Source organism: Megalops cyprinoides, chromosome 11 (genome assembly GCF_013368585.1).
Source record: "Megalops cyprinoides isolate fMegCyp1 chromosome 11, fMegCyp1.pri, whole genome shotgun sequence".
NCBI classification, from domain to species: Eukaryota; Metazoa; Chordata; class Actinopteri; order Elopiformes; family Megalopidae; genus Megalops; species Megalops cyprinoides.
The window spans coordinates 3,953,541-3,977,284 of record NC_050593.1 but is presented as its reverse complement, the minus strand read 5'-3'; the positions used below and the strand labels follow the sequence as shown (position 1 = coordinate 3,977,284).

At 42.3% G+C, this 23,744-nt stretch overlaps 1 protein-coding gene across 1 annotated transcript in view; it reads right to left on the bottom strand.

The window, feature by feature from the left end:
• Positions 1–23,744, bottom strand: part of LOC118786308 (inactive dipeptidyl peptidase 10-like) — a 117,698-nt gene that overhangs the window by 85,790 nt on the left and 8,164 nt on the right. The window contains exons 2-3 of the mRNA XM_036541442.1: positions 8,453–8,567; positions 6,577–6,672 (exon numbers count right to left, since the gene is read on the bottom strand). Coding sequence (XP_036397335.1) covers positions 6,577–6,672; positions 8,453–8,567 — 211 coding nt within the window. The remainder of the gene's footprint in view (positions 1–6,576; positions 6,673–8,452; positions 8,568–23,744) is intronic.

Here is a 23,744-nt window from a genome sequence, read left to right as displayed (position 1 = left end):
GGACGGAAGTGAGGCATGTAATATGTAACTGACCCAGGGGAAAAAAAACTACCACGTCATGAAATGCTCCCACCACATGCTGTCTCTGTCTCGCTTGCTGTCTTTCCAAAATCTGCTCTGAAAAGTCCACAGGCAGCAGTCAAGAAAGTGACTCCATTTTTTTTTAAAACATTAATAACATACTACAGGGAGTAATTTTAAATTGCCCTAATTAAGTGACTAATCAGTTAAATTAGTGGAAACAAGGCAGGGTATGAGTTCAAACCTCCTTGGAGACCCAGAGCAGTATTGCTGTTCTGTGTTACTGCACCCCGATTCTGTCCTTCACACCTCTAGGGAGCCCTTACAGTCTATTTGAAAACAGGCCTGCGCTTAACAGATCAGCCCTCTCTGCATTTAATGTCATTGTCCTGTCCCCAGGCCGTGGGGCATACCCAAAAATTCAAATGTGAGATGAACAGGGTTGACGTTGCCTCTACTGGTAAGTGAAGCCATGAGGCCAAGCAAGAGCTCTTCTGTTTTGGCGGGAAAGAGTAACAAAATGTCACCTTGCAGAATGACAAAAAGACAAGACAACAAAGGAAAGAAGGTATGAGCTCTCTGTGTCATGTTTGTTTTCCAGAGCATGACCAGGAAATCATTGGTTCATGTTCCACACAGGAGCAAGAGTTTGAGCAAGGCAGACAGAACAAGCCTCATAATGAATGATCCTCAAATATACAGCTGTGAAAATGGATGGTCTGGTCAATGTGTGGTGTGGTGTTTCTGGAGCTGAGGATGTAGTCAGTAACTGTTTGGATCGAATGCAGTGTGGGGACTGCTGCATCTTTGAGAAAGGTACCAGACCTGACATTGCTTCCTTAAATACCCACTTATAAACCCAGTTATAAACTATAAAGCCTAGAGGACTGGCCCTACCTGCTTTTCTTTGCAATTCCTAAGATGAATGTACAGTAAGGGCTTCACCTGCGGTTTTGGGTCTGTTTTGGGGGAGAGTTTCTGTCAGCATCCATGAACTCATTGACCTCTGCGCTCTCCGGTTTCCACCTTCGTTATGACACAGCTGCTCAAATTTTAAATCCTCCAGGCGTTTATAAGTTATTTCAGCAGAAGTTGTTATGCAACTTCAAGAAAAAGCATGGCTTGAGTGGATGACAGTCACAAGGCCTTGCACATGTTGAAATGTGTCTGTGCCAGCTGTTTCAGATGTCCCTTAAATCCAGTATTTTTTTTAAAAAGAGGAAATCTTTCAGGAAGACATCAATCACCATTAAAGATTAACAGACTGTATTCATAAACCTGATTTTATTTTATGCAGTTGCATTAGTTGTTTTGTACACACTTCAGGTATGTCAAAATGAACCCCATGCATCTGGATTATAATACATTTCTGGGATTTCTTATATCCTTATGAAGAGTTGAATACAGGAAGAAAGATTTTTTTTTCCTACATTCAGTGAATATGTAGAGAAGTTTAACAGTTAATATTAGAAATCTACAGTTTAGAGCCTTCATCTAAAACTGAGTCACTGAGTACAGTAACAGAAATAACGTGCAAAGCAATACAGCTACACGGCAAATTGTGAGAGAGACATTATCATAATTATTCTCTCTTCAGTAACCCAGTTTTACTCATTTCAGCAGGAGATGAACGGCTAAGCACTATATATATATATATATATATATATATATATATATATATATATAAAATGCAGGAATAAAGGATCGAAGCTGGGGTTTTTGTATCTGGGTGTTTGAGAGAGAATTTGCTAGCGAGAGAGAGAGAGAGAGAGAGAGAGAGTGTGTGTGTGTGTGTGTTTGTGTGTCAGAGAGAAAGACTGTGTGCATGCTTTTGTGAGTGTGTGTGTGTTTGTGTGTACAAGAGCAAGGGCTTCCTTTCCATCATGCCACACGATGTGACCTTTAAGGCATACCGCTCCGTTGTGAAAGGTAAGGCCACACTAACCTTCAGTGGCAGTCACAAGGGAGTCAGTGCCTCACCGATTGCATGGGCCTGGTTTATCTACAGCTGAATCTGACAGACAGCATGTTGCACCTTTCAACATCTCATCTTTGGCCCAATCTGTGTGCTCATCAGTAAATCTGCAGCTAAAGTTCTGCAAGGCTGATAGGAAAAGCAAAGAGGTACTCTCTCTCTCTCTCTCTCTCTCTGGTCAACTTCAAATTGAAATTTATTATTGATATGAATGATTGACTGGCAACAAAATTTCAAAAGCAATCATTATTACTATATTATTATCAGATATATAACATTGTATAAACAGATCAGTAATGAATGAGATAAAGACAAAAAATCTAACAAACAAGCAAACAGACAAAAACATAAAAAATACAATGTTAATACTATTAACAGTGACCTTGGCAGTATTAAGATTGGTCAACAGCTGTCTCTCCAGTTGTGGCATGCTGAAACAAATCGTGCAGCAGGTGCTGCAGTCTGTCCTTATCCTCAAATGATGGACATCCTATCTAAGCCATCCAATTCTTAAATATTAGGAATAATTCTAGTAAATCTTCAAAGTACTGAGAAGAAAGATTTAAGCCCTCACTTTCATTCTCTCTCTCTCTCTCTCTCTTTCTCTCTCTGACAGGCAGGTTAAAACCTATTTACTGAAGCTTTATTGAAGCTTGCATGAGAACAGCCAAGTCCAGCACAGCGGATTCCAGCACGGCATTCTGGCCAGGCTTGCCGCTCCCCTGTAAAGCTACTCTGATCTTAGTGGATTGCCACAGGACATTGCAGCCTGCTCGGCTCTTCCGTGCTCCAACGACGGGCGCGCTGCAATATTAATCGAGAGAGAGCCAGGGCTGGATCGCTGCGTGACTTGCAGAGCACGTGTGAGAACCAGGCTTTGTCCAAAAACAGCCTCAGCTCAGTCCAACCAATTAAAGCCAGGGCACATGATAAGGCCTCCATTTGACATAACCACAACGCACTCCTTCCCTTAAATTTCAATGATGCGTATATAAACATATGCGCATATATGTATATATACTGTATGTATATATACTGGCATGTATATGTAGAGATAAATGCCAGTTCAGGGGGTGCAGTGATTACTGAAAGATATTGTGCTGAGTAAGAAAAATCAGTAGTCTGCAGCCATTAGTTTAAGTTATTGCAAAGCTAGTGGACCGAATATCCTCCAAGGTATGATTGTTGTGCTTTTGCTGCAGGGGGCAGTATAATGGCCATTGTGGAGTTCAGCTGTTCCATTCAGTTCTGTCCCTTTACATGTTTACCTCAACTTTGACTAACTAATTACAGCTTCCTGTTACTTTTTACACTTGGTATGTCAACTACAGAAAATTTAATGCTTGCTAATTCTGTGCTTAAGGGAAAATGACAGGGGATGTAGTTGTATTCTATTGGACATGCTGTACCTTTATCAGTCGGGCTTGTAAGGACCACTGGCTCGATGTGTGCTTAGCACGTTCAACTAAACACTTTCCCCAGGGTTCATTTTCAAATGATTTTTTGACTTCCTCCATAACACTCAAAATGAACTGCACGCTCCAGGAGAGCGTGGTGTTGCCTGCTGAAGTATGACTGAACTACTGGTTACTTTGCCAGGAGTGGGTCCAGGCGACCAGTGCTGCCAGGCCCTGACGTGTTGTACTCGGTGCTGTGGTGTGCTTTGTCTTGTTAATCTCTCTGGCTGTGCTGTGGACTGTGATGATGTGCTTGATGAGTGTGGGGTGTTGGTGAATTCCCTGAGCTGTGGGGGGCTGCTGGGGGGGGGGGTGGAGGTGGGGTTAAGGGGATTGGCCAGAGGTGATTAGCTACACTCCCCTTCTCTGAACAGCAGCTGCCTCCGAGGCCTACAGCCCCCGTCTCCTCAGTCTGTTAGGCACTCACTGATTACCGTGTTACTGTGCAGTCTCAGTGCAGCATCTGACCATCACTGCAGGCACACACACACATACGCACGCACACACACACACACACACACACACACACACACACACACACACACACACACACACACACACACACACACACACACATACATGCCTTAACACTGACATACACATGTACACACTCATTTACACATTAACAAACACAAATGCACAAGCACATGCACACTCACACACACGTGCGCGCGCACATGCACACCCACATAAAAACACACACAGATACACAGACACACAGGAACACAGACACACACACACACGCACTAGAATCTCAGGCACGCATGCACTGTGGCAGATGAGACTCACCATTATCAGCAATTCATCAACACTCTACACAGCAGAAGAGGGCCCACACATTACACAACTGCAAAAGCAAGCTGATGTATTTTCTCAATAGAAATGCGAGTTAATTGAACAAAAATATTGCAAAACATGACTCATTCTTTATTTTCTGCAAAACAAACCAAAACAGCATTTTAAAAGGCATATAAATCACACACACACACACACACACACACACACTGGTACACACCCAAACACATGTGCACATACACACACGCACCACATCATAATCATTGTCTTCATTACAACACAGCACACACCAAATCATACACACACAGCTAATATTAACAATGACATATAATAATATAATCATGACAGTCATCCAGTAGTCAGGCTCAATTATGTGTGATCCACACAGAATAGGATGGAAAAGTAAAAATGACAGATAATTCCAGAAGAGATGAGTACCCAGATCTTACAGCTTTTCATGCTGTTGTCACTTTCCAGGCAAACTAATGCTGCATTACACAGGCAATCAGTTCGACAAGGGGTACTGGATCATGGGTGTCTCACTAAGCGCTGTATTATTTAAAACCATTTTGAAAGGACTTGAAAGATCTGGTTTTTGTCTGCCTAGCTGTGGGTCTGCTCTTCTGTCTGCTTGCTTTCCTTCTTGTCCGTATGTCCATCAGTTCATCTGTCTGTCCATCTCACTCCCTATTCACCAACACTCTCTTCCTCCTTATTTCACCTCTCATTGTCAGAGAGCAATTACTCACAAGTCACAGAAATTCAGAAACACAAATAAACCGGGTTTCTGACAGCCTCCACATTACAATTGCTTTTTCAAATCTGAGGTGAGGGGCTTTGTCAAGTCAAGACTGTTCTGTCAAATGGAAGTCAATGTCACGGAGCTGCCGCGTGCGAGCTATTGACAGCAGCAAAGGAAAAGACTGTGAGCTTCCCCCACCCCCGCGGCTCTCGGGGCACAAAGCCAAACTCTAGGGGCGGAGGTGACCCTGCACGCGCCAGACGGAACGGCCTGCTGAAACCATAGTGAGACAGCCCAGGATGTCTCTGTGCTGTGTGAGTGTGCTGAAATCGTATGGCTGAGGTGATTGGCCCCCCGTAATGGAATCCACAACGGCCGTGTTTGCTCACTCCCCCCTCCCCATGCCACCAATTTCACTGGCAATCCCGGTGTTAGTGTCCTTGGAGTCAGAGCGATCAATACGGCAATATAAGCAAAGAACAATTGACACAGTCCAGACTGTTAACGTGGGCTTTGAATAATAACAGCCTCGCATATGGCTGGGGTTCTAAAGAAAAGCACGAGCACCCATCTGTGTGTATCAACCCCAAAAAATACAGTACAGGCAGCAAAATTAGCTTCACTTTGTTGTCTTACAAACCCCGCTCTGTGGTCTTTGAAGTATTAACCATACAGATTTGTGGTGCGACTTCTCTTCTAATGACAAAGCGCTTTGAGGCGCGGCAAATTCCCAGATGAAAGCATTTTGTGGGACCCCTTTTTTACAGCAGATTGTTCCATTTCCGTGTCTTTCTGATCGTTCGGCAATCTAACAGCAGCAGCGTGAGACACATAACTAAGCAGCTTTCACAACCAGATATGACAGAGAAGCATGAAAGGCAACCTGAGCGGATGGCCTTTATTTCTAACAGGTGGCAACCGGAACTTCACCAACTTTCCCATGTGGCTGTGCGTGTCCATACCAAGGTGCCAGATTCAGTCTAACACAAATGAGCTTTGCCCCCTAATTATAGCTGAGAAGATTTTTAGCAATTGTTACATTGTTTACATAAGTTTTACTTTTTTCTGCGACAGGACAAACTATTATGTAGCATTACTATGTAGTGTAGCCAATGTAGCATAAGAAGTATACATGCACTCTCACTTGCTTAAATTTGTTGCTCAGATTTAAGATTAACAGCCACTGCAGTTAGAGAGAGCATACATCAATATGTTTGTTTACTAAGCAGATAGATACTGTTATCCACTCTATACTACTGAATCTAGGACTAAAGTACATAGTGGCAAGTTAATAGGGAAAGGCAGTAACCATGGCAAAATAAAACAAAATTTATATCTCAGATGGGCAAGTGCATCTGGTTGTGTAACAAGAGGTATACATGAACACAATGACAGGTACAGCTTTCACACAGTATTATTTAGCCAGTGAGAAGAACTAGAAACCTCAATGTGAAAATTTCCCATTTCCTTTGACGCAAAATCTAATTTCCCCATACTTGGTAGGAGGGAGCAGCCTTTGAAAATGAGCCAATAAAACAGGAGCAGCACAAAAGTAGCAGCATAAAGTGGAGTATCAGAAAATTTACCGCTGATCCATTTGGGTTCCGGGTCATGAACTGTGAACTCTGGTTTGAACAGATCCTCCACAGTGAGCTTTGTGTCGCTACCGGCAGTGGTGTCCGCTGCAAGGACAACAGCATTCTTGTTACAAACACTGTAAGTACCTCAAACTAGTTTACTTGTGAAGGAGATATTACAATATTAAGATTACATGATAATCAGACATTAACATTATGTGTCTTGGTTTGGTGTGAAATTTAGGGTTGGGAGTTAAGGTAATTGGTAAGTCTGAGGGTAAAATGGTGGTACCCATAGGGTTTAAATTCAAGAGGAAGGAAGTGTGATTAGTCAATAAGTTTTGCAAATATTCATTTGTGACTAGTGCTCCACGTTCATAAATTTTTGACATTTTTTAGATAAAAACTATGTGGTACCTATTATGTAACTTTATGTATGTATATATGCAGGCAGTGACACAAATAATCCAGTGAGATTAATGGGACTAGTCAACTGCCTAGTTATATACACTGGAGTACTTGCTTTTTGCAATCAATAAACAGACAGGACTCTCAACACTGAAGTGACAGGAGCACAGCAGTTCAAATGCACTCCTGGAGTGAAATGTCTATGCTGGGTAATGGGTCACAAAGCAGCCTTCCCAAATGGCTAACACAACAGTGCTAATTGGCCTCCATCAACAATGGAGAGAGTGGAGTGGAGATTCTGTTAGCAGCTATCTTACTGATCCAGCCTGTTTTCCCATCCCTCTGGACTATTTGACAAGTTAGCTAGCTAGCTATAACTGTAACACAGGAGATAGACACATGATAGTGGTGGGCAGCTATGGTGTAAGAGAAATAAACTCCTTCAGTCCTTGTGGTCTCCTGAAACATAAGTGCTTTTGAAGTCATAGAGGTAGTCACTCTTATCATTCACAGACAATGCTGTTGAAATATTGTCATGAGCTGGCAGCCAGGGAAGTGGTTATCTACATCTGTATTGACTGCCCTTTGCTGGTCCTTATCTGCAGGAACCGCTCCTGTTTCAGATGACTTGTAGGACAGGCTTGACCCATTACAGACCATCTGGTACGCACACTCAGAATGTGGCGTGGAGGAAATTTGGCAATGCACATTTTCAAGTGGATCATATGTAGTGCATTACACAGGCATAGTGTAATACTCAAACCTAGAGGGCTGGATTCTGTGAGTGAGATTGAATCAATAATTAATGAAAATTATTAATATTTGTCATGGTGTGTTTTCATAATTAATGAATTTTGAGTTGTGTTTAGAAAATGGAAAAAAAATATCATTTTTGTGAAGGAGATGTATGGGAAATATATATATTTAAAAAATAAATATATGTGCATAATAAATTCTACACATAACACCGAATATATCTTTTATTTCCTTGGAGTCTTCAGAACACCATGATGCATTGGTTCTACACTCCTTTCAGCAAACATTAAAAGTTAATGCTTAAAAATATTTATTCTTTAAAATCTGCCTGCTAATTGATCTATAACATCACAGTCAACAGCCTCATAACCTATAACAATACTCTCTACAGCCCTACAATCTATAAACTCCATCCTCTGAATCCCATAATCTATAACACTCTTTCATAAACCCACATTCATGATCCCGCAATACATTTCTCCACAACCTAAAATCCCACAACCAACACCCCACACTCCACCCACAATCCATAATGGAACCTCTGTTACCTCACTCACTATAACTCCACTCTCATAATCCCACACTCTGTGATCTACCCTTTATAACCTCACACTGTATGACCTTACTCTCATAACCCTGTATTTTATAATTACCCTCTACAATGACACACTGTATAACGCCACTCTCATAACCCCAGAGGCAGCAGTCCCTCCCCTTTTACCTGGTGTGAGAAGGATGACAGACATGGTGATGAGGGAGCAGACCACCAGGATCACCAGCAGAGCGATGGCGATTCCTTTCCAGTTGCGCTGCGGGGGGCTTCCACCCCCCAGGTCCTGCAAAAAATGCAGAGGGGGAGCTATCAGTGTGGAGTGATTCACACACCTCCTGACTCCAGTCACTGCAGAACGATTTGCTTGCCTCTGGACTCTAAACAGCACGGAGCAATTCATTTGCCTCCTGACTCCAAAAAGTCATAAGTGTGGAGTGATTCACTCAACTCCTGACTCAAAACTGAACAATTCATACACTCACTGAATCCAATCAACACAATGAGACACAGCACAATTCACTTGCCTCTTGAATACAAACACCTGTCACTGTGGAGTGATTCGCTTGCATCCTGACTCCAAACACCTGTCAGTGTGGAATGATTCACACACTTCCTGACCCAAAACCATACAGAGTGATTCACTTGCCCCCTGACTCCAATCAGTTGTCACTACAAACAGCCTTGGCAATTACACCTTGTGACACCTTGAAATCTCAACTTGTTTTTTTTTTCAAAATCTACCACTCTGATTTACCATTGCTGCAGTACAAATTAGCTAAGGCATTCACACTACAACATGCTGTGATCCCTTCAAGCCCTTCACTTCACAAGTCAAATGCCTCACTCTGTAAACACAACACAGTAGTTACAACAGATTACTGTATGATTTATAGCATATTGCTTTGTTACGTTACTAAAGCATTACATATTCAAATGCAAAATTAAAACTTCAACATGAGATAAAATACATTGCATATAATAAGCTATTCTACAAACATATGCATAAAATGGAAAACTCTAAACCCTGAAAGTGCAAAACCACATACACTATATGGACAAAAGTATTTGGCCAAACCTGTGTTTCAGGGTTTGGGCTAGGCCCCTTATCTCCACTGAAGGGCAATCTTAATGCTTCAGCATACCAAGACATTTTGGACAATGCTATGCTTCCAACTTTGTGGCAACAGTTTGCGGAAGGCCCTTTTCTATTCCAACATGACTGTGCCCCAGTGCACAAAGCAAGGACTATAAAGACATGGTTTGATGAATTGGGTGTGGAAGAACTTGACTGGCCCGCACAGAGCCCTGATCTCAACCCCGAGCACCTTTGGGATGAACTGGAATGGAAATTGAGAGCCAGGCCTTCTCGTCCAACATCAGTGCTGACCTCATATATGCTCTACAGAATTAACAGGCACAAATTCCCACAGAAAGACTTCAAAATCTTGTGGAAAACCTTCCAAGAAGAGTGGAAGCTGTTATAGCTGCAAAAGGGGGACCAACTCCATATTTAAGTATATATATATAGTATATGTATTTGAATACAATGTCATTACAATCCCTGTTGGTGTAATGGTCAGGCGTCCGAATACTTTTATAGTGTATTTTCCGATCTGTCTACATCACTACACATTAAATGTATTTCTTGTGTTTGGCTTGCTATACATTTCAGTGTATTGGCCTATATGACTTTTTAGTCAAGGTTTCCTTGAGTCCTGGATGTGGTCTTGCACGTGGGGGTGTGCAAAAATATTGTTTTTCCGATTAATCGTTTTTTTTTAAATTTGTCAGATTCGATATCGATCTGTAAAATTTATGAATCGATCTTTTAGGCTAATATGCATTTTTTCCAGTTTTCTAGGTTCATTTCTGAAATGGTTAAACATAGCCTTAGAATTAAATAGATGGGTTCTGACATAGCCTGTCGTATTAAAGGCAATTACTAGTCCCCCCCATTAGATGTCGCTCTCTTGTTTAGCTTTTAACGTTTGACGACCTGTGAACCTGTTACATCATTTTTTTTACTATGATGCGACCTCTCAGTGTTCACTGTGGCTAACCCTACGGTCACACGGACGACACAGGAGAGAGACAAAGCGACCGGCTGCCATTCATTTTCAATGAGAGTTTGCGATTTACAGTGACAAGAGACAAGTGGCCATTGCAAAGCCAACTAGGTGGGGCTGAAATAGACTAGACTCGAGGTCTGTTTTATGCAAATACTGAGCAATGTGACACGCGACGGCAGCGTGACACAAGTTGCTGAAACAAATGATCCAACATTTTGGTTCTAGTCAAACATGGAGGAGAAGCTTATCGTGGCACTGCTGGGTTTCCCCATACTCTACAATTTGTCTCTTGATATGTACAGAGATATAAATTTTTTAAAAAATGATGCCTGTAGAAGGGTGTCCGAAACCGTGGAGATGCCTGGTATACATATTCATTTACTGTATATGTGCACTGCAGTCACAGCTTTTTAGCTTTAACTTTCATACAGTGCACAACCACTACCTAGATACCTAACTAGCTAGCTAGCTAGCTAAACTGAACAGCAACATTTGCTCACAAATGCAATGTAATTTAGCGCAATTCAAGAGAAATGTAGTTGTTCATGTTCGTTAGCTAGGTAGCTAGCTAGCTAGTTGTTCATATTAGGCTAGAAGAAAACGTTCACAATTGCAGAGTTACTACTGGCAGTCAGCTATGTTTTGTCAGTCATTGTAGCTACCTTACAAACCAGCTTTTCCTGAGCTAACTAATGCAAGCACATTGCTGCTTCATGTCATTAATAAGTAGGCAATAATACAGGCTGGTTTTGTTTTTAAGGAACTATACCCATGTGTTCCTCAAATAAAAAGATTTTGGTATACAGCCATGTGTCGCTTAACATCCATGATGCGTTCTGTGAAATAGGACGTTATTTGATTTGGTAGTTGCGCGAACACCATACTATATACTTTGCAAACCTATATGGAATAGGCACGAGATTGGATGCTGTTGCTTACGAGGAAAAGGATAGGATACACTGTTATACGGTAAACTTTTTAATTGTAAATATGCAAAGTTCACATTAAAACACCAATAGAAAGTACAGTACAGTACATACATAAAACATTAGCATAGGCGTTTATTATGACTATTAAGACGTATTATATGGTATACTATGTACTGTACCATTATACGCCTGGCAGCGCAATCGCTTTATTTCCAAGAGACATGAGATACACGTGTCGCGTGTGGGAAGCATTACATCCGCTACATCCTGTTCTGCGATCTGGATTTTTAAACTTTTTTATAACCTTATGGGACTACGGCTGTATATGCGAACAGACGTTGTCCGAATGGACGTTAAGCGGCGCATGACTGTATAAGCCTTCAGCCTTTTATTTAGTGATTTTCACAATTTGTTCCCAGTGACTCTGCATTTGTAAATTTGTGTTCCCTTTAGAGCTTTTTAAACATCTCTCCAAATATGGAAAGCTGCTATAGAATTTCATATCTCATTCCTATCGAATCGATATCGAATCAGAATCGAATCGAATCGAATCGAATCGAATCGAATCGAATCAAATCGAATCGGATTGAATCGAATCGGATTGAATCGAATCGTTAGCTTGTGAATCGGAATCAAATGGGATCGGGGCATCTCTCCCAATACTCAGCCCTACTTGCACAGGCTCCAAGGCCAGTGTCTCTGGCTGCCCCTCACAGTCGAGAGAGAGAGGGTTCCTCTCAATTAACCACCATCAGAACTGCCGAGCGTGACTGACATGTACACAGACGCCCAAGAGACAGCCTGCCCATGCGCCTGTCCCCCTCCCTGCCTAAACGGAGTGGGGAGTTTAAGGAGAGCCGGCCTGTCAGCAGAGGCCATCAGACACCGAACTTGGCTGGGATTTATCGATCACTCCCGAGTTAGGTGTCTATCTCAAGGGCGACCGAGAGTCCCAGTGCTGGATTGCACGTGGATCTCCCTTTGGTTTCTTGTACTTTGTTTTTTTGCTTTTTTTCCTGAGTGGGGAATGCTTCTGATGCTTCTGATGAAGATGTTGATTCTGACTAGGATACTGACCCCTTTCTCTGTTCAGGCAGTTTGTCTGGCACGACCCTTTATCCAGCTTTGCTTGGCAGAGCATTTGTGGACACAAGTGCAGAGAGCAGTACAATTATCATAACCATTTCACATGCTTGGCCTAATACACTTCTACAGTATAATTAAGCCCAGGGCCTTTGCTCACCCTAATAGCCATGTGCAAAACTTTGCATAACAGGACTTGGAATTTTTTTTAATCATTTCTGTGCAGATGCCATGGTGGGTCCCTTATTTTTATAATATGTGAATCGGCATGATATTGTTGGCACAGTGAATAGGGCCATCCCTCCAGTTCATTATGCCCCTGCTCGGATTTGTCAACCAAAGGAAGGAGCACATTGCAGTGAGATTGAATAGACCTAAACAGAATTAAATTTCTGGAGCTTTTATTCAGATGCTTTGTTGAGATATTGCTGAAATATTTGCATGTCATCATGCTGTTTATACTGCAGATGACTTGAGGGGGAAGGGATTTGTGTGGGTTTTTGAGATTTCGCTCTTCCTCATTTCACCCCACATGACTTTTAAGGTGAACCGACTTGCTGGATGCCTTAAGGTTACACTAACCTTCAGCAGCCTTCCTGTGGGACTCAAATCACTATGGATTATGTATGCCCGGTTTCTCTTCACCCAGATCTAACAGATACCATCTTGCACCTTTCCATATCTCATTTTTGGCCCAATCGGTGTGTTCATCAAAAACCCAGCAGCCACAGCCTGCAGTACTGATAAGGGAGCTCCTACAACGAGCCCTTTATGGGTGGAACTACCACATGCTGTCAATCACTGAGCGAAATGAATCAAGTGAAAGACAGGATCCCATCACCAGCCTTCTAAGTCAGATTCTCTGCCATAATGGATACATACTGGTTGTGCATGTGCAAATGCAGGGAGCAAACGGTGCCTTCTGCAGATGATTGATGTATTATGGTCTGCCTTCTGAGGGCGACATGGCAGAGTGTCACCAATTTTTTTTTCTTGCTAGAGGGAACTGTTTTTAACCCTAGAGAGAGGCAGATTAAGTCATGATGACTTCAGCAGAGATACCTCACAAAGGGAAGAACTGTGATGTCATTATATAGGAATCTGTGCACCTGTCAATATAATGTAATTACAGCAGTGGCAGGGGTGGGTAAGGACGATTGCAGGGGCAGGGTGGGGGTAGGTGTAAGGGTGGGGCCCAGTCCCCTGGAGGAGTAGAGCTGATACAGTGATGTTTTCCTTGGCTAACAATTCAAATTACAATAAATGGCACAGATGCCCATGACAGGAAAGGCATATCTATGCCATTTTAATGAACACTCTTTGCAGGGTCCCCAAGCCTGACACTGGAAGTCTTGGTTTGCCACTAGGCGCTTCAAGAATAAGAAGAAAAAGTGCAGACCTGGTCTAAAAAGTTGCTAAATCTAGTGACAGAAACGCCAAGCTGGCAACATTACCTCAGCTACGTTTGGTTTGCTGGGGTCTTTTTGTTTTTTGCTGTCAGAAAAAGTTTTTTTTCTTCTTTCTGCTTCGTTCTGTTGCTGGGACGCCTAGAAAATTGACCAGGAGTCAAAAGGTCAAACTCAGAAATGTTGTGCTCAAGAGGACCCTGAGCAGATAAGAGAGAAAAAAGAGAGTCTACCTTCACTACTTTGAATAAACAGCTTGCGGTCTTCATCTGACCTCCTTACTCCACTCAATAAACAAACGACGGTGGTAATTAGGTTCTGTGTGGATTTTGTTGGCTGCATTTTGAGCCTATGCAAGAAGTCTGCCTTAAACAACAGTAAAAAGTTTTGTCTCCCATCCAAAACTGTGCTGTAGGAACAGAGGCTCAGGCCTCATGCATAATGCAGTTGGTACACGGCAGTGTGTTTTTCAAAGCTGGCCATGGGTGAATTCCAAAAACCAGAGCTTGCAAAATATGAAAGCCTCATCAGAATGTGTCAGCTCATATTTTATTAAAGCACGACACTTCTATAAATAAACAGGCTGTCCATTTTAATTATTTGGAAAGTTGTCTACCTGAGCATAGGATTCTTATCATTGTAATAAACCAAACCAACAACAAAACAGGGCATTCTGAAAATGCCACTTTGTTGAGATGACCTTGTACTTGTGTTAGTCCTCTATAGATGTTATGTGAGGACACCTTGTCACAGTACTTACTGTTCATAAATCTATCAATACTGGATGTAATTACATGTGTCCCTACATAGTGCTCACACGGAATTCATGTATAAGTACTATGTACTTATACACAAGCACTTTATAATTTTGCAAAATATGCACTGCACTGAAACGAAAGAATCCATGGTACAGACCGTCCGACCCAGTCTAATAGCAAAGAAATAGCTGTGCGCCGTAAGGAAAGGGCCCAACGGCATGCCCATCTGGCAGAGCAGAAAAAGGTACAACCAGGGTTATGTTATGTCTTTTCTCGTCAAAGCACAGCCATCTAGTTTACAAGATAATGATTAGATAATATATAAGGGATTATGTACAGCAAGCCGGTCATTATTGCGAAATAAACCCCGACGGGGTGATGCAGGACCCCGAAGCGAAGCTGTACATTATCCGCTTATTACACAGCTACTTACTAAAGAAATTTGACACAAAATATTGATTTAAAAATGATTTTATTGATTTTTTAAATTACTTTTCTCTCGAACAACAAGCAAGTTTCTCTCAAAATTCTACGTACCACCGCCGCAACGCCTGTCTTCCTTGGTCGACTTTCCAACTAACCAACCTCATGACGGTCAGTGACGCAACGGCAATATGGTGGTGAGCCAGAGCGAAAGCATAAGTTAGTATCAAACATAAATCTATTATAATTTAATGTGTAATCATTTTACATCTAAAATCTTCTCAAAATAAATTCCAACATACTTAATTCTGTACAAAACTCGTCAAAATTACGCTGTTTCATGTCCACTTTAAGTATGGCCAATCCCTCACAGTTAAGTGTATGCTAGTGCTCAAAGACTCTCAACCTGAATCACCAAGAACACATGTTGCACAATGAAACCTCACTGTTGATGTCATTACAGTGTGTTATCAGTGCATTGTGTGATGGTCCTTGGTGAATGGCTAGTTCAGCATGGTCCAGAACCAATACTAAGGCATGATGTGGACAGCATTTCTCCCCAACAAAATAAGCTTGCAATGATTTGGCAATGCCATGATTGATAGAAAAACAATCATGGAAACAGTGGCTAGCAGAAACCAAGACATGGGGAGAAAGGAGAGGAAAAATGAAAAATGCAGCTCATGTCACTAGATCCACAGGGAACTCCACCAAAAAAAAAGAACGAGCAAGAGAAAGCCTCTCAGCACGGCAAGGCCACTTCACACGGTAAGTAGAGCACACGGCAGGCGGTGTGTGGCGTGTGAGGGATCAGTCGCGCTCCGTCACCCCTGTGCAGGGGAGTGTGGAGCAGGTATACCCCTCTCTGTCAGAGGACAGGCTGCTGCCAGCGAGTTCTGTCCTGACTGTCGCAGTCTGCGTCTGGCAGGTTTTTCCAGGTCACCACTGTTTTAGCAGGTCTGTGCTGCAGTGTTGAGCTGTCCTCAGGTCTGTGCTGCAATCTTCAGATGTTCTGAAATCTCTGCTTAAGAGCTCAGCTGTTCTCAGATCAGTGCTGCAGTCTTTAAGCATGCTCAGGTCTATGCTGCAGTATTCAGCTGTACCTAACCCTGTAATGCACTTTATGGATGTTCAAAGCTCTGTGTCTAGCTGTTCTTGTCTCTGCTGGTCAGTGTCCAGATGTTCTCTCTGTGTTACTTTGTCTGGATGTGCTGCAGGTGCTCTCCTCACCTGGTCTGTGCTATTGCTGTCAAATATTCTCTTTTCTGCAGGACTCACTGTTTCTCACTGAGGTCTTTGGCTCATGAGGCCGACATCACCAGGCTCACATGGAAGCTCCACACAGTCTCCCAAGATACCACCTCATAAGGAAATGAACACAATGTTTGTTTTACCACAAATACCACAGAGCAGAAGTGGCTGTTAGTTTGTGGTATTACATTTGCAAATCTTACTGTGAATTATGGGTGCATATTTCAAATAACAAATACTTTTCATTCTATGGATGTTAACGGAAAGTATTCAGATAACAACCCCCTCCTCCCCCTTCCACATACACGCATGCACGCACACACACACACACACACACACACACACACACACACACACACACACAATTTTCCCCATAAGCTCTTTTTGAAACTCCAGTTCTTTTTGTGTGTATAATTCAGGAGTCTGCCTTCACTCTAAGCCTCAATGTGTAAAATAAGTCATATGAATGAAACAGGAGATGTTTAAGGCATGGGTCTACTGCTCTCCTTCATGAATATTTATTAAAAAGGATTCTTCTGGATTTTTCTTCACTTTTTGAATTTGATCTTAGACACAAGCATTAACGTTATCGTGCCTGAATATCTGAATAATAAACCATTGTTACATTCCCATTGGATGGTGTGTGATTTATTTTTTATTATATTTTTTGAACATCAGAGAGGCCAGAGCTTCGGAGCAACTTTCTCTCTTCCCTTACCTGAGACAGGGTTCCCCTATCTGACGCATGTTGCCACCCTGACCACGATCCAAGGTGGAGTAAACAAGTGAAATGAAGGAGACCGGGAGCCTTTCCCAACATTTTACGGAACAGATTCCCATAACCCTGCCTACTGACGCCAGAATCACAGCGCTGAACAAACCTCATTTTCCTGTTTGTCAGTGCACAGCCATCTGTTACTGAATTCCTCACAATTGGCTGTTTTTTTTCTTCCAGGGCAATTAGTTTTGATTCATTCTGGAGCAGCGTTCCTATGTTATTAACTCTGAAAGAAATCAAATTTGTCTTATTTAAGAAATATATATTGGTTTTTCACTGCTATAGCAACTGGCCCATCTGTTATGGTGGTTTGAGACCACATTCTGGAGGATGAGGAGGAAGACAAAGGGGTAGAATGATAATGCAGTGATGGTGAGGAACAGTGCCAGGAAATGACTATGGCAACTTCAATAATTTAAGGTGCCAGCTGAACCCGCCAGATAACCTTTCACGAGTCTTGTTGTGACACTGTCCCTGGTTGTGTTGGCACAGGGAATGGTCACGAACCACCACGTATCAATCATCGGGGCACCGAAGTAAACACCCATCCATCTGTCGCCTCCCTGGCCCCGGGGCACAGACTCAAATTCACTGTGAAATGATGCGGAACGGGGACGGCCTCGGTCAGGCTCACGGTGCCAGCGACATTGGCCCCCAGGCTCGACTCACATGTGACCTCGAACTGCAGCATGCTTATCTGTCCTCTATGTCTCAGACACCACCTTGTGTCTCACCTGCCACATGCTGGAGAAGCAATAAAACGGGTCATGTGGACCCCAGAGGACAAACAGATGAAGGACTGTCGTGCCACACCGGCCAGCGGCCACCAGTTCGCAGCCGGCGGCTTGCAGTGTCTGGGACGTCATCCTCCCAGTAAAGTCAAGACCGCAGCTCACCGAGCAAAAACGATAAACAGCCACCACCCCTCAACCCCTACAACGCTCTTCACCAGCACTCCATCTCTCTCTCTCTTCATCTCTTTTCCAGGCCATTCTCCACGTTTTCCACTGAGGGCCCTGTCATTGCATAATGCATGGCAGCCAAGTCTCCAGGGTGGCCTTTATTATTAGCTCTGCTGGCAGCACCTTCAGTCGGCCATGCTGCAAGCCCACACTTTCAAAGGGGGCGCTCTCTCCCCACAAGCATACCCTGAAATGATTTTGAGAAAATATTTCTTGTTTTAATTAGTTTTTTGTCTTTTTCTTTGAGTTGTACGAACAGATGTCCCCTGGTTAGAGGTCAGGAAAGGAGGACCTGTCCAACATGACCTAACAGCAGTCCCACTGTACCATTTGGCATTCATCATCCCTGTTCAGGACTCCAGTTTTGGTTTTGTGTTCATGTGATAAAAATACTTCATGCTGTCATTCTGAAAAGTAAAAAAGATGATTCTCAGCTCCCTCATAAAGAAAGTGGGTTTGGAAAAATTCCTCCACTGTTTTTGCTGACATTTCTATTTTAGAGTGTATATATTTCATGGGTAGAATTTTAGAAGTCATGTTCAGAGGACTAGTCATAGAGACCTGCACGCCCCCATTCTAATAAACCATAGCCGTTCAGCCAAATTACAGGGTACCTAAAACTGAAAAATGTTATTGATACACGTTAGCCCAGACAGAAGCCCACTCTTGAAATAATAACTCCACATCATATTACAGAGATTCATGTGACATGCAGTCTTCAGGCCAAGTGGAAGAGGAGTGCTCGCTCAAGTATCTTTCAGCATGCCTCCGACACTCCTCGTTTATTATTGCTTATGCGTTTATTGCATTCCCCTGATGAATCACTGCGGCACTGTGTATCCCAAGGGCAAAAAGTAATTGCATCACCCCTCCTTTCACCTGAGAGCTGCGCTCTCGCTTGCCCAAGAAGCAAACCCATCGCTCCCTTGTTTTCCCCCATGCGTGTTCCCTGACAGGGCTACAGCAACAGGAGGCCTTTTCTGTGTCAGAGCTGTATCTAAATAAGCTATTTCTGCTCCACAATATGGGGATAACAATTCTCTGTTTTTTGTCTTAAAGGACAACTCGGTGGACACATGGTTTCTAGACATGGGAGTAAGCACTGTAGCACGAGGTAATGTAGAGGTTGCTGGCGGGCTGCTGTGGGAAGCATCTAATCTTCAGACGCTGTAAATGGAGCGTATTTTTCCACGCAGTGTAGCAAAAGAGTGCTATTCCTGAAATGATCATTTAACACCCCACCACCACCGCCATTCCCATGCCTCCTGGCCTCAATTACCTGGGACAGCGCCTGGGCCGCAGGGATGGGGAACCGTTTGCTACTGACCTGGTCACAATCATCAGCAGGGCTATGCAGGCCAATCACATTTAAACTTCTCCAGAAACCACCCATGCCTTTTAACGGGAGATAACTGTGGACATACACAGTATGAGGAATTTAAACAGTGCTATCAAGTGTGACAAGGTGCCTGTGAACCCATGCCAGTGCCACCTTTGTTAGTTCTGTACCTTCACTACCACCACATCCCCGCCACCTCACCACCACCACTTCGAGTTCAGCTCACCAACTCCAACCACTCTGTGCACCTCTGCCGAGCAGAGGATGTGACATCATTCAGAGTGCGTGATGAATCTGTTTTGTCACCATGCATTGCGCCGGAATACTTTATCATTCAAATGAAAAACTGGGCAAGCTGTGCCCTTGAACACTGATGGCAGTGCTAAATTGGTGAATCCCACCCCCCCCCACCCCATGTGCACTCAGGTTTATTCTTCAAACACTCTACTTTGCAGGTTTTCAAATCCCTGAACCCTCAATTATTAGCTCAATCATATACAGAGATATAGCCAATAAGAGTGTTCCGCTTCGCTGCATCCCTTTATTGCCATTATCTAGATTACAAGGCCGTGGGACGGCCATTACAAATGAAGCCCCAGCATGTCTCGCCGCCTTTCAATGAGGAGCTCCTCCAAGAACAGCCTTGAAGATGGGAACAGGGCATGCTTCGGCTATAAGCTCACATTAGGAGCGAAGCCATTTCCAGCCTGGCAACAGGGGTGAAAATAGAAAAAACCCTCACACAATTCCCATTTGAAATGTCGACCAAGCTGACACTGATGAGAGATGTCCAGACAGCGAGTGCATCCTACCCTATCCATGGGTGACTCTCCTCTGAAGACCAACAATGCAGCTCAGTGAACCTGTTTCTGCAGTGCTGTCTCTCCCAGAAATTGCCACTAAGTGGTGTGATCCTGCTCTGTGCCAAAAATATCTTGCAAATAAATTTCAAATTACAAGGTGATTTGTCTGGAAGAATAAGTAGAAATATCAAAATAAGAAGTAAAACTGTGTAGACAAAGGGCTCTGTGTTTTTCCTTACCATGAAAACTTAACTTAGCTATGAAAACTTCATTATTGTTATGTGGTTATACATATATGAGTTTCAGTATTATCAGATTCGACTTGTATCAACTATCTTAGCTCTCTCTCTTCATTTAACAGATGCCAAGTATTTCACCCAACTTTACTGAAAAAAATGCATGGCAATGCACACATTTCCAACCTTCTGAAAACTAGGAGAGAGATGCCAGAGTTTAATGATTGGACTGCAACCTACTTTCTGCCACCTCCAATTCAGCAGTGCTCTCTGATTTGCTATTTGCTACTGCTATTGTGCCACATATCATTTCAGCTGTCATTCCCTTCTAGCCCTCTGCAATCTCCTTTCCCCACATTCTCCTGACTGTAAACGACTAGTAACCAGTGCCCTTATCCATTTCCATTTCAGACGTGGGAAAGCTTTTGTGTCAAAATAACAGACGTTTCGTTCAGCAGGGCAAGGACGCTCCAGTTGTGCAGTTCTGAGGAGAGAAATATATTGAGGTGACATCACATTTCTCAAATCTGTGAATTCTCAGCTCTTTGCAACGTTACTGCATTACTGTATCTGTTTAAATTACCTTTATTACAGATGATACATTTACACATTGCTCGATAATTCAGTGAAACAATTCAGCTCTAGTGCCTTGCCAAGAGCAGTGCCTAACCTGAGAATGAAACCTGCACACATACTGATAATTCAAACAAGTATATTTGTAAATAGGAAGGTCATAACATGCATGCGCACACACCCCTTCTCCTCACATTGTCTAGATGTGCATTTTCAGTTTTAATTTACAGCTGAAACAAAACAACAAAACCATAAAGCTCATATCGCAGCCCCTCCATTTTTCTCCTTTGATTTTCCGTGACAGGCTGTCATTCGTCTTGCAGACGTTTTCTTTTTCTCTCCATTTGGGTGTTATTGTATTTCACAGAGGTGCTGAAACAGCCTATAAATAAAATATCTGGCAGAGAGAAGAAATGGCTCCCACAGTATCCAGGGCCTGGTGTCTGAGCCCCTTTGATTCGTGTCACCTGGCATAAAGTTATACTTGCCGGTTCCAGCTGGGTCTCTGCAGTGAGTCAATATTCTGTATAGTAAAACTGTCTTTTAAATATGTTGCTGTGCCCAATGCAGTGCTGCTCCACAGCAACAACTGAGCATATAAACAATGAGAAATCCCCAGACTTGCCTCTATGGCAGTTGGGTTATTTACATTGTAAAGGGGGGGCGGGGCATTCAATCTAGTCATTATGAGGCTTGCTCCTTGAATTTTAATGACAAATTTAAGAAAAATAGCCTTACGCCTCATAACCTCTTCAGTAAAATTAACACAAAATTCAGTGTCAGAATTGAAAATAGATAATCCCAGTATGTGTGTGTGTGTGTGTGTGTGTGTGTGTGTGTGTGTGTGTGTGTACATGTTTCTTCAGATTCACATGTGATTGCTCCTGCCAGAATTCAATGCCAGCCAACATTATTATAACAGGGGTAAAATTCTGGGAACATTCAGCGTGCAAGTCTGAATCATTTGGCTGTGGTTTCTGTGTTTTATCTGAATAATGAGGCATTAAATATAGACCCCTTTCAATGCAGACATGCACAGCAAAGAGCCTAATCAAGTTTTAAGGGGACCCACAGCAGAACTACAAACAGTATTTTTTTTTTTTTTTGGTGGCACTATAATTATTTTTAGCTAAATTAGTCAAGCTCTGTCAAGTTAACCACACGGGTTCCTTGTGTTATATTACTCCTACTCTTTTTTTTCAGGAAAATTATGTTAAAACATAAATATAGCAGGAGAAAATCAGTATACAAGTATGTAAATATAAGTAAGTTAGAAGTAGACATCAAATTGAAAGTGTGGAGACAAAGACTATCCCACAGGAAAGTCCATATAATTAGCACTGGTGCAGTGACCCCTCTGCTGTCAGTAAAAAGAGATGAAATCATTTTCATAAACACATTCAAATTGTTTTCTTTTCCGAGGACAGTTATGTTTTAATAGGCCTCTTGCAGCAGCTCCTGCCTGATAAAAACCACCATATTTTATCAAGAGACCTTGTGTAACCTTGGTGAGTGGCTAACAAGGGATAAAGGACTGATACTATCATATACCTACTGCATGTATTTTGGAGAATGCAAAAAGTCACTTTTGCACAGCAATTTTGAGTAAGTCTTGTTTTTTGGCTTCATCTGATGGATTTTGATTGGGAACAGATGACCTGCTCTGTTCAAAACTGTATTGGTGTTTAATGCATCATTGTCACTTACAGGTTTATCTCAGTAGAGCACAGGTTTATTTGAACTTCATTATGTATATCTATCTCACACTACATGTATATCTACCATACTGTAAAAAAATTCTACAACTGAAGGTAGAAACCATGGAAAGTGTTAGATTTACCATGCACACACAAAACCAATAGCCCTAATTTGACCCATATTAAATTTATATTTGTATATACATACAGTATGGTGAGTATGGATGTGTTTTATTTGTTCAATGGCTTATGCCTGGTGAGTAGCTTATCCTTTTGCTAAAGTGCTTGGCAGAATGTCACATGCTCACCCTAACTAAAAACATCTTTCAATGTGAGATTTTCTGTTATATGTAACATATAACATGTTGTTATAACACTATCAATTTAAGCACATTTTCCTCAAATGCATCTTTATAGGTCTTTAAAGCACAATCCTTAGTTAACACCTTCTGGATCTGCATTGTACATTTGCACACTTTATACAAATGGAGAAAGCTTCTCAGAATGAGGCTGTTTGAACTTAACATAAGACAGTCTGATATAAACTTTTGTTCAAGCTTGTCAAAAAGAGTTAGACATAAGAAACCAGAGAGATGAGGTAAAGCGTGTCAAATATCCTTAGTCCCCTTTAATCCTTAGTCAAATATCTTTAGTCATTTGCTTTTTGAAGAACAGTGAAGGACTGCACCTTTGGTTTATTATTGCTGTAATAAAATGATATTTTGTTCTGTGATTGTGTTTAGGCACATAGGTACATGGTTCTCTTGGCTGTGGTTGTATTCTTACATCCAAGCAGCTCCTGTCTGCATTTCAATTATTCAGCTTGACACATTGTCACTGAAGCCTTACTTGTTGTTTGGTACCTCTGCCCATGTTCTTGCAGCTGACACACACTATATGTGTGTTGCCATGATGGCTTTGTAAGTCACATCAGAAAAATAAATAATGATATTTAATAATAATAAAAAGCATAACACTTCAAAAGACTCAGAACAAACAAAAAAGCTGCCAGTGTTCCCCCGACTCCCTTTGATTTGTCATTTGAAGTCACCTGCCTGCCGCACACAGCTGTGTTAATCGTTGCCACCCTGACTGATGCCTTTGCTACAGTTTCTAGACCACCTGAGAGGCGCCGTTCAGCGACGACCACCAT